Here is a 12,676-nt window from a genome sequence, read left to right on the forward strand (position 1 = left end):
TCCATGTGGCCTGATATTAACTGTCCCCCAAGTGGAAAAACTACTATCTTCAGCAGCCATCATGCCCTGATATGTGGGCGCAGCTACTGGGGAATAATAACAACAACAACAACAGCCCATCTTTTCTATACACTTCTCATGAGCCCTTATTGCTAAGCATCCTGTGTGCATATTCTCATTTGTACCTCTCAAATTCATCCTAGAAGTTAGTGCCATCGTGCCCATTTGACAGGTAAGAACACTGAGGTTCAGCACCTGACTTGTCAGAGTCAAATGACTAGTCAGCAGCAGCACTGGATTCTACCCTTGATAGGCCTGAGATCCAGACTCTCCCTTCTACACAGTTCTGCCTTTCCAAGTCCAACTGCCTCTCTTAAAAGTAATTTTTTAAAAAAATCAATAATCCTTAAATTTCTTTCTAAGTCTACATATTTTTCACATCACTCACAGGGCATTTGTACATTTGTTTCATGCAAAAAAAAAACTTAAAATCTTGCTGTTTAAGTAGGAAATCCAGAAACAGCTCCATAATTCTGAAATTCCTGTTCTGGGAAATGTGTATTGTTGGCTTTTTTCAAAAGATTAGTGAGCTGTGAGCCATTCCCTGAGAGGATTACATCTTATTTCAGGGTGACCAGATGATTCCTGATGTTCTGAAATACTGGAACTTGGCTACAGACCCTGGGATTTTAAAGTACTTACTAGTTTTTAACAAAGGGAAACACACCATGTATATCAACACACACACCTTTTACTGGTTGCCTAACAGTGATTCCCTCAAGGTGTGCCCTCTTTTCTAATGTGCAAAAGCACAGCATCTGACTGGGGCCCAGGCCAAAATGCAAGAAGAAAGAACATTCAAACTTGAGTTTTACTATCCCAGAAGCCGAATGACCATCATTTTTGTCAGTAGGGCAAAAACCTATGCTCGTTGAGCTATTTGTACATAACGTGACATATTGTGCTAATAGAAATTTCAGTGATAATGGAAACTGGTGGGAGGCTAGGAGTAAAAACACATGTTATGACTCGTGGCCAAAGACTGCCTACCTCCAATGGATTTACTGCCTCCCACACCAATTGTTCTTTTTATCCTATTTTTCTGCTTCTGCCTCAACAAAGCACAATAGAAAAGGCATTTTGGATGGCGCAGGCACAAAGAGTCAAGTGCCTGCCTGGTGTTTCTCTCACCTTGCTTTGCAAATTACAATCCAATGTTACACCAAGAACAAAAGTGAATCCCTCAGCTGCCCACCTGTACTGTACAAGGGACAGGATATGGAGAATCTGAGAAAGAAAGCAAAAAAATTTTAAATCCACCTCCGTGGGAACATAATAAATGCTTCTGTTTGCCACTGTGCCCCTGTCACATTAAATGTGTATGACGTATGTTGCCTTAACCTTATGAACTCATCATGGGATCAAAGTTACTAAAATTCTAGGAGTCTCTGTGGCTCTTCAGTAATAATGAAGCGGACACTATAAATGAGACAGCAGCCACAGAACTAAGGCTTCCCATGTGCCACATATTGCTCTAAATGACTTCATATGTGTTCTATCATTTAGCCTTCCCCGAAGCCCTATGACACAGGTGATTTTATTATTAGTTTTGTTCTGTCCATGAGCAAACCAAGGCTCAGGGAGGTAAAATTAGTGACTGGCAGAGTGGAAGGCAACTCCAAAGCCCATGCCCTTTTTAAAAATCTCTTTTCAGCTGTGCATGGCTCACTGTTATAGAAATCTAGATCCTTCTAAAACCAGGCAGGTTCTTTCCTGGGAGCCAAGAGATATCCAGAAGGAAATTCAGGGTCAAGTTTATAGCATGGGAGGGTCTAGACTTGGGGGCATTCCAAGGGCCAATTATACGTTTTATTCCTTGTTAATGCAAACACCAGTCTCAGGAAAATGCCTCAAATCATCAAGTGTAAGAGGCACACACTCACTCACCATACTTAGGGACCTGAGCAGACACATGAAGTGTAGTCTTGATTTTTGGAGGAAAACGTGAGTGGAAACGCTCCCTGCCTTTTGCACAATAGCTGAGGCCTCGTGTCTTAGCTTACACCACATCCTTCTCAGGAAAATACTCTCTTCCTTGGCAGCCCTGCCTTCCAGGCTAAGCAGAGGCATAAGGTGCCCAACATCACCACCTCTCCCCTGCCAGCCAGGACCACTCCAGTCAACCTGCCCAGTCTCCCTTAGGAACTGTTCCCGGCCCACCTCAGCACCAGCCCACACGGAGCAGAGGAAGTCCTTTCCAGCCTTGCGGGGGCAAGATGTCCAGAAAGTCAGTCTTCACTGCCAAAAAAGCACATGTCCCAAAACCCCACCTGAGGACACCATGTCTGGGGGACAGAAACCAGAGAGGGTGCCGGCATCCCACCCACCAGGACCCTTCTCATTTTGCTGATGTCCTGAAAACCAGAATGAAGCTTGTGCTCAGATAGAATCAGCCCACATGCTGCAAAGAAAAGTCAAAGGCTTGAGGGTCAAAACACACTCCAGCCTGAGTCCAGCCCCACCACGTGGCAAGTGCTCCACCTCCCTGAGCTGCAAGCCCCACCTCTGAGAGGTAGGTAACATAGGCCAACCACCTCCAAGTGAAACAAAGGACCACATCAGATGCCTTACATTATCTACTTTAATACGAAGAATGCTTGGCTCATTAAACACTCCTTCAAAAAAGCCCATTTCTTTCCTCTCCAGTCCCAGTGAACAATCTGTTCACCTGAGCTGGTTATGACGTTGGTGGATTTCAAAAAGCCACCAGTGAAGCCAGACTTTGTAGTTTTGTAACATTCCCAGGCACAAACGATTCTTGGGCAATTTTCTGAACTATTTGGTCCAAGCAAAACCACCAAAGCTTTTGCACATTTACTTTCGTCACTGACATCTGACTTTCACTGCTGACTATAATGGCTTTATGCATAAACAATCGTTAAAAGTTATGCAACCACAATAGCATCCCTTCCCCCACGATTTCAAAGTGTTGGTGCCTACGTTTACACAAAGAGGGATGGCACATGTCACTCATTCAACATCTTTAAGGAGAGCATAGAGGACTGCAGATGCTCAAAGGCCAAAACACAACAACAGAAGGTGCCAAGGAAGCTCTGGAGAGGAGGCGGGCAGGGCCAGTTGGAAGAGGAACAAAGCTGCCCTTCAGAGCCTCCTGTGATTGGGTGGTTGATGGCAGTCCCCACGCGCTGCTGCACCTCCCTGCCCCCTGACTAGAGGAAAGACCACACTGCCCGGTGAGGTGACTCGTCCCCGAGCTGGTCATCAGTACCATTCCCCCAGGAAGCTGTTAGGAGAAGTCTAGAGTCCTCCGAGAGCCTAGCAGGAAGAATTCTCATGGAGGAAATGCCCGGAATACTGTCCAAGAGAACACTGGGATTAATGAGTGTCTGCGGCTGGCTTCTGGACGTGCTCCCACAGCACGGAAATCAAATCGCTGGGCGCACTGTCTCTCCTGTGGCTTCAGTCCTCACTCTGAGCAGTCAGGGAGGCTTGGTCCCTCCTCAGCCTGACCCACAGCCTGCATAGCAGGGCGAGCCAGGGAGAGGGTAACAGGAAGACCCTCAAGAGGCTCCTCAAGACTCCATTCCTCCTGTGGGCAACACCCCGACTCTCAGGGGGAGGGGAGCTTACCTCAAGAAGAAGAGTGAAGGTCTGGGCAGCGGCTGGGTCCACAGCGGCCTCCTCCTGTTCCAAAGTACCTGGTTCCCCAGGCTCCTCCCGGTCAGGTGCCAGGTGGGACCACCTTCCTGCATGCCAGCACCCAGCACTCATGCACCCGTTCACAAGCTTGCTCATTTATGTCTATGGACCCAGGCCCCACAGACGCTCAGTGAAGGTTATCTAAAGAGCTTGTATTCGTCTGAGGCCAGTAATAATAACAGGAAGCTTCTACATGCCAGGCACTAAGTGCTTCATGTATTTTATTTCATTTCATCCTCACCACAGCCTTTGAGGTAGAAGATACTGATCTTCTTTCACACTGGAGGATGCAGGTTCAGAAGTGTCACACTTGCAAGGTGACCCAGCTAGGAAATGGCAGAGCTGGGACTCAACGCCAAGTCCATCTGACTCCAAACTTTCTCCTCTCAGCTGTTTTCCCAGTCTTTAATTGTTTCAGAAGTAATTTCCCAGATGTTGTCTCATTTAATCCTCCCAAACACCCATGAGGTAGAGAAACTCAGGTATTATTCACAGTGTTTTCAAACAGGAACTGAGATGGAAAAGGTCACACAAAGACAAGCAGATATAATCACACTGTGGCCAGGCAAGCAGACTCTGGAAGACCAGCTTGGTCACCTGGAGGAGGCTGCTTCTAAAAGCCTCAACTTCTAAATCTGAAAAGTGGGGTGAATGGTAGTCCCTGACTCATTAGGTTGTTGAGAGAATTTAGTAGGAAGACTTATGTGAAATACTTACTGTGTACCAGGAACGCAGAAACGACAGAGGGAATAAATGCTACCTGGTTTTACTATTATATTAGACCATTTGCCCAAAGCCTCTCAGGAAATGCCTACAGAAAAGATAAGGAGACAAACACCACAGCTCCTAAGCCAGTGACCTTTCCTTCAACAACACTGAATCTCCCAAGATGTGTCTCTGAAAATGCTCCAAGCTTTGTACCTATTATGATGATGAACAAAGATGGGGAAAGGACACCTCCATGACTGACTGTGGCCAGAACATTAAAACAGAATGAGAAGATGGGCTACCCAGGAGGGAAAAGAGAGAGCCCAAACAAGCAAGGTCTGTCCTGCAGGGGACTTTGCCCAGCCCAAAAGGCCCCGTGCCTGCTGTGATGCTCTGTGGTCATCATCTTGACGTTCTTCATAATTTTTTCACAAAGGGTCCCATATTTTCCTTTTGCACTGGGCCCCACAAATTATGTAGCTGGTCCAGGTCTCAGCAGATCCTCTGCTGCAGCTGCTGCAAAAAATCTCAGAGGCGGGACAAACCCGAGCCTGGCACACTGGGTAACTCATTTCTGTCCTAGCACCCTGGTTTGTTCCCTCAACCCCCTCTCACTAGCAGTCCAAGAGGACAAGAACAGTCCTCCCCATCAGCCGGCAGCATCTGGCACACTCTGTGAACAGCATCCGTTTCTCCTGGCATATGCACGTATGCACAAACTTAACAAATATAATGGTAATGACATGTGCAAGCCCCAAATATCGACAGGCAGTTGCTTCACCTAAAGTGGATAACCAGAGATCTGGTCTGCGAACCCGTAACCATTTGCAGGCCTGCCCAACTTGCCAGTCCAGATCATTTACATGGATAACAGCTCTTTTAACCTTGGGAGGGTACTGTTTTCCAATATCGGGTGCCAAGATAAATACTTGGATGTGCACAAAGTGAGGAAATAGCCATCTATTTCTTGTCAAGAGATAATGCTCTCCTTTTCAATATGGCCTTGAAATGTCCATTCATAATTTGGCTATTGAGTTGTTTATTTCTGTAATCTTGATTTGGGGTAACCAGTAAGCTCTGCAACATATAACCATAATACACCTTATAAATGTGATGTTTTATTTAAACAGCCTTGGAATGAGCACCCAATGAGTGTTGTTTCAAAGTAAATGGAAATTAAAACGTTTACCATTTATTGAAGACATGCTGGACCCTTTTCAAAGCTGTAGTTGTAAAATAACTTTCTTCTGAAAAGCAGACATGCTGACTACACACGTAGAAATCCCCTAAACACATCAGCTGTGCAGATGCCTCATCTGCCGAGAGTCGTCATGATCAGGCTGGACTGTGTCAGAGAGGGGTCTTCGAGCCTGCTTTACATTTAAGAAGCAACCACCTCAGTCTGCTGGTCACTTAATACTCAGAAATCAAACTTCCTCCTCCTCTTCCTGTATCATTTTCTTCTCTTGAAGGAGAAGCTCACTTTTGTTTCATGGACCAAAGAGGGCTGATGAAGATTCTATCGATATAGCCAAGGGCCTGACATGAGGAACTTTTCCTCTTGTTCCATGATACACAAAAGCATCACTGCAGTCACTGGAGATGAAGTATAGGCCATTATGCCTCTTGTATAAAAATTACATTAAAAGGGGTAGGGGCAATCTTATATACTAACTCATAGGCTGGCATTTACATCTATTTCCTTTTTTTCTCAGTCACAGCCATTGCAGGCCTCTAAGTCCAATCACAGTGTCTCAGGGAATATGCAATCTGCTAAACGTCTCTGTCTAGAACACCCTGTGGGTCTCAACTCAGGAAGCTGTTTCAATAAGCAGTATGACTGCAAAAGATGGGGGGACCCCCGAAATAAATGCCACTACCATCTGACAGAGAACGTTTACCTAGATAAAGAATAAAGCCCATTTGTTGGTATCTGTGATGACAGATCTGGATTAATGGCAGACCAGAAACAAAGGATCCTTGTGAAAATGTATGTCTCTTTAAGTAAGCTCAACACACCAAGTCATTTAATGTTCAGTGTACGTGGGAGCACTAAACACCTAGTGAGGATCGATCAAAGACTAAAATCCCAAACTTTATTTCCATGAATATGTGCTCCAAACTACAGGACAATGAGACATCTGGCAGGACCACAGGTGATCAGGGTAATGGTTTCACCTTTCTTTTACTTCTGTTCATCCTGATACACGGCCATGTCTTCATCACAACTAGAAACATTATTTGTGCTTGCCCATGTCTCACAGATTTTATTATTACTAGGTGATTTGGTTCTCACATGTTTGCCTAAAAGCACACTGCTATTAGAATAAATAAGATAAAATAAAATAAAACCAGTCTGAGATCACCAGGGTAAGTGATCAAAATTAATAACCACATTGGAATTAAAAATCTGAGTTTGCCGCAGACAAACCATGCCTATGTTTTCATCTCCCTTAATTTTGACTAGCACTTGTAAGTCGGAGCAATGCAGGCTGCAGCAGTTCCTAATGAGAGAAAAAGCAAAGCAGAAATGTATCTGTCAGAAAAGAAACTCTCAGAAAAAGAAAAAAAAGGAAAGAAAAAGAAATGGACAGAAGAGGCTCAGACCAAAACTTAGCAAAGCCAGACAAAAAGAACTTGATCTGGTCAGCAAGTGACCATGTATGAGTGTACAAATGCAATTAGACGTATGTGCAGGGATGACACACGAACTGAATTCTAACTGGTTTAGCCTGCTCTGCTGATGTCCTGGTGATTGGGCTAACGAGACCAATAAACTGCCCTGAAAGATTGAAAACTGTCATTTCCAATATTTCAAGACTTTGAAAAATCATCTGCTAGGGAAGAGTCCAGTAATTGAAGCGGTTCCGTGAATTAAAACATAGGCAGCATAGGTTGAATGCATTAATCTCTCAGATGACAAATAACTAAGTTTATTCAACAAAACTGTTCAGTCAAGTAGCGCCTCCCCTATAAAGCAATCTGTAGTGTCAGGCTTCCTACAGGCAACACAACACTGCTACCCAATTCCTGATAAGTGAATGCTCCTATTCAATTATTTAAAAGTCCATCGATTTCCACATTGATGAAAAGTCGTAATTATCAAAATGGCTTAAAGAACCAACCTTTTACTTTGCTGACTCCGTCCTGTGGAAAGAGACGTCACATTCATGTAGTAAACCCACCCTCTCAATAAATAGTTGATAACACAAAATCCTGGTTATGCATTCTACGGAGTGCATGTTTGATAAGTGCTACATGAGGCATCCAAGGTAAATGTCAATTCTTTTCTAGCATTAATGGCAGAAACAAACAGTACCTGTATTTCCACTGTGTATTTATCATCATGATTCTGGAAAATGTGATTGGAACCCTTCATTCCCATGAACGTGCTTTCTTTGAATGCAGAACTAAATAGAGTGACAAATCTGGCTCTTACCAAATTCTCCCTAAGGAGGATGAAATGAGAATCACACTGGTTTAATACCTTTAAATTGTGAATGTTAAAGGTGTGGAGCCCATGAGTTTAACAGCCTAGGTTACCAGATCTACTAGAATGCATCTCACTGAATCCCAAAATAGAGAGGTAATGAAACTATGCCTCCCCGAAAGAACCTACACAAAGCACATTCTTTGGGAAAAAATGAAGCAAGATAGAGACAGCTGAATACTGGCATGAATATGTCAAATAAGAAAGTTAATTAAAAGTTGAGGTGCATGGAAACCCTGCAGTACCTGCCAGCTAAGGAAGGTAGGACACAGGCACACAGCCGCTCACCAGCACTCCCCTTTCAGGGGCCCGCTATCCTATACCAACTATAAAACCTATCAATATCGACTCTGTCTGCAAGTCCCACATTCTTCCATTCTGTACTAGAAACACTAAACTTTGCTAAAATGTGAACTACAGTATTTTACAAAATCAAAAATATCCTCATTATAAGGAACTAATAGATTGCTATTTCTGTGCTCAGCAAAGATAAAAAGAAGAAAAAATAGGAAAAGTCTGGCAGTGGATACCAAATGAATTATCATAAGCTAAAGTAATGAAAGCCATGGTATTAAACAAAGAAACAACTGATAAAATATGCTCCTTTCTGAAGCCATGACAATGAGGTATATTGTTAAATAGCTGTATTTATGTTGATGAAGTCGGTGATAATACTGCTACCTGCAATTATATTACCTAATAAAAACCTGTTACCAAAAATGGCAGTTTTCCCAGTCTCCAAACACCTTAAAATACATGACCAATTATTATTTAACTTATATTCACAATAACTATTTTGTAAAGTTTTTGCCTTAGTGCAAAAATTACTAAACTCCCATTCTAAAAATGAACATACTATATCAATTCAAAACATAAAGTGTCAATTAGGGAAACTACATAGAGTACAGAAAATTGTACAATGGTATACAATATACCTTACTTAACTGAAAATCAAGTTTAAATGCCCATGTCTTAAAAATATACTTAGTCTATTATGTAACATAGTGTTATCACCTTTGAGTCCCCTTACTACATACAGTGTTAATGCATTTCTCAATCAAGTTTTCTAACTCATTTTGAGAGTATCTTAATTGTGAAGGATGCAGTGACATGATGGGACGGTGCCTAGCGTTTTGATTCAGAGGAGTTATTCTTTGTGTAAATGACCAGAAACTTGAAAATAATCAAGAGAAAGGCAACGGTCTCCTTTCTTTTCCAAATGATGTTACACCTCCCCACACGCTGAGCACCTCGCATCTTTTCTCATTCATACCCTGAGCGCTCTAAATCAATGTTCTTTGATGATTTTAAAAATACAATCATATTTGGGGGCAATGGACCAAGACAGACAAGCGATACCTGCAAAAATGCTCCCCAACTTGTCTACCATGCCCTGTCTCATTATTCGTGGAAGTCCTCCCCTAGCAAGCCAAAGCCATGGATGTCTCAGGACTCCATGGCCAGGGACTGCAATCTAAACACAAGAGCAGATGTCCATCCTGGAACCTAATGCCCAGCAACACCTCACCTTCCCCTCGCATCAGATTACAAAACGCCAGGCAACAGGAAGAAACAACAAAGCCATAAACAGCTGGAAATAATTACCCAATTGTCAAGCTGCAAACATGGCAAAGCAAAGCAAGGCTTGTGAATTCAATATCAGAAAGGATGCTGATGAGAAGGTAAGAGAAGCATTTTAGCTTATTCCAATTTGCTGTTATAGAGTAGTCAATAATGTGGTTGATGGGGTTTTGTCCATTGTTTGTGTGTGTGTTAACTTCAGAGAAAAGGAAAAAATATATTTCATGTGCTCCCTACAAAATGTGAGATAGAAGATACGTAAGAACAACCAGAAAAACATTTACTGGCTCTGAAGGGATACTTTCAGAGGTGCTGCAACTAAACTACAACATGCAGATGAAAAATTTCAATAAAGTTATACAAAATGTTCTCTTCTTTAAAAGCATAAGGAAAATACACAGGCAATGCAATAGGCCAGAACTCTTCACATAAAACATCTGACACACAGGCAAAATGCCAAAGCAGGGTACAGACTGGTCCAGATTAAAAGAATACTAGCAAAAAGGCAACTCCTATAAACTAAGAGGTGGGTCACGGGTATGTAAATTATCATCTTCCATAAAGGCAAATCATAACTTCAAATTTTTATCAATTGCCTATAATTCAATGAACTCCGTCCCCAAATAACAGAATTGAGCAAACAACCTTTCCACAGTTTCAGAGAATACGGCTATTGGCAATTTTTAAACCAGACTAATCTCTGTCATTCCGTTGTGGGCTGATGCTTCATTATGATATATGGATTTTATGTGACAAACCGTTTCATATAATGTCCCCAAAAACACTACTCGCTAAAGCAGAATGCCATAAATAAAATACGTACTTGGTTACCAGGCAGCATGCATGACACATATGTTACATTGGCCCAAAAAGCACATTTTAAAATGCTTAAAAGTTAACTTAACAATTTAAGCTGTTTGTACCCATTTTCATAGAATTATCCTCTAAAGGCCAATTTTATTTCTATCTTTGAAACAATTCTTGGATTAATCCTGTTGATTTGTTAACTTAAAATTCTTTTAACCCCTCTAATCTCTCCTCCCCAGCCCATTTTTTTCCTGGAGGGGAGGGAAAGGACCATATATCTCACAATGTAATTTTAAGCATAATGCTTGCCTGTTTGAATTAAAATTGATGCAGCTTCTGATAAAAGCCTAATAATCAATTCTCTATTCTCATTACTGTCCAGAATTATATGGACGCAGACCAATTTCTTAAGTTTGTGGACTACTCTCATAGGTTATTACCCAGCAGTGCAGCTGAGTGGAAAGATAACCACATTCATTCTCCTTATCTGTAATGATGTAATGCATCCCAGCCCTGGGTCTAGATGATTGGGGAATAATGGGATTGTACAACTGCAGGGATGACAAACAATAGTGCAGCATCTTTCTCTGATACACTGAACCCCAGCCTCCAACGCAAGCAAGGTGAAAGCCATCATAACATAGGCACTGATTCTGCCCCTTGGATGAAGTTAGCATTTTTTGGCCAGAGGAGCATCTGCTCTCACACTGAAACAGCAATACCGACACTGAGAGGAGAGCCATGCAAAAACACTCAGTTTCCGAGCCCCAGCCAGGACAGTGCCAATGAGTATCCTGCTTTTCTTTGTGTTTAGAATCAAGTGTCATCTAAAAATAACCGGCTGGTAGGGAGAAGTCACTGCACGGTAGGTACATTGTCAAGAAACCGGGGGACCAGAGACACCTCTTGATAACTGATGCTGCTCGGGGTTCACGTTTGTTTGGAAAACTAAATCTGCCTCCATTTTCTGTGCTGGAAAAATCATCGCTTCCTGCCACCACAGAAACCTTACCTTTTGCAGAAGCTGGGAGCCGGAGTACTTAGCGGCAATAGATTTTATCTCTCCACCAAAAGCAGAGGCCCAGAGCTTCACCCTACAGGGAAAAAGGGCACAAGAACAAATGTAACACCGTGTCACAGTCAACATGCACGCAACATGCACACACGGGGCTGTGGCTGAAGGAGTAGGGCAATATAACACTGGAGGGAAAAAAAAGAAAGAAAGAAAGAAAGAAAGCGCTTCGGTAACAACTAACAGCACCAAACTGCAGAGCGCAGAGCGGGAGGGGGTCCGAGGGGGGTCACATAGTTCAGAATGCGCAAAGTCTCCCAGAATCTCCGGAAAGATCACTGAATTTTATTTTAATAATTACCTGAAAACTTGATCACCCAAACTGGGCAACACCTGGCAAAGACTAGTCGGAAGAATTCCTCCTCCCCCCTCCCCCAAAAGAAGTGAGATAGCAAGATAGCAAAGAGGTAGGTAAATAAACGGCCCATGGAAGTTGGATGCGGTAAACAGGATTCAAAGTTGGTGCTGTCACTGGAGGTGAGCCTCTCCAGGTCTCACTCTCCAGCCCGGGGAGGGGACCAGGGGATCCCACCCCAGACTCGCCACCCCACGCGGGTCCCGGCCGGCAGGTGCGAGAGGCGAGGCGGACGCCCGCGGCAGGTTCTGCCCCGCCGCACCTGCAGGAGCCCAAACTTGGACACAGCGGGTCGTGGGCGGCCGGGTCCCCTCCCCGAGCGGCGCAGGACCCGGCACTTACACGGAGAGAGGGATCTGCTGCTCCGAGCGCACCACGTCCCCCAGAGCGGCGTAGAGAAGCGCGGCGGCCAGGAGTGCCGAGGCCCCCCGAGACGCGCGGCGCGGCCAGCCTGGCCCGGCCATGCTGGGCTCCCTCCGACGCGCCGGCGGCGGCGACAAGAGCGACCGCGAGAAGCTGCGCCGAGCGGGCGGTGGGCGAGAGCGCTAGGCTGCCTGCTCCGCGCCGCCCCGCCTGCCTCTCGCGCGCCCGGCGCACTTGGGAGCAGAAAAAGGAGCGGGGGTGGGGGGGCGGCGGATGGCGGGGTGGAGGAGGGAGGGGAGAGAGGTGGAGAGGGAGGCAGGCGGGGGAGGAGGCAGGGAGACGCGCCTCTCGCAGCGGCGGCCGCCCAGCCCCGCCTCGGCGGCCCCGGGAGTCCGGCGGGCCGTGGCGAGGGCGGGAGGCGCCGCGCGGGCGGGGACTCGCAAACTCCAGTGTCCTTGGCCGCGCCAGAGCGCGCCCTGCCCCGCCCGGCCCACTGCGGCCGCCGAGTTCTTTACAACTCCGCAGTCCGCCGCCTCGGGCACCACTCTTGGACTGGCCCCGGGCCGACCCCCGAGACCCC

The 12,676-nt window shown here is 45.0% G+C and overlaps 1 protein-coding gene across 1 annotated transcript in view; it reads right to left on the minus strand.

Annotated features, from left to right (window-relative positions):
- CACNA2D3 (calcium voltage-gated channel auxiliary subunit alpha2delta 3) overlaps window positions 1-12,293 on the minus strand; it is a 776,511-nt gene extending 764,218 nt beyond the window's left edge. The window contains exons 1-2 of the mRNA XM_064496418.1: window positions 12,076-12,293; window positions 11,319-11,400 (exon numbers count right to left, since the gene is read on the minus strand). Of these exons, the coding sequence (XP_064352488.1) occupies window positions 11,319-11,400; window positions 12,076-12,197 (204 nt within the window). The 5' untranslated portion in view covers window positions 12,198-12,293. The remainder of the gene's footprint in view (window positions 1-11,318; window positions 11,401-12,075) is intronic.
- Window positions 12,294-12,676: the final 383 nt, after the last annotated feature.

Source organism: Camelus dromedarius, chromosome 17 (assembly GCF_036321535.1).
Source record: "Camelus dromedarius isolate mCamDro1 chromosome 17, mCamDro1.pat, whole genome shotgun sequence".
NCBI lineage: Eukaryota > Metazoa > Chordata > Mammalia > Artiodactyla > Camelidae > Camelus > Camelus dromedarius.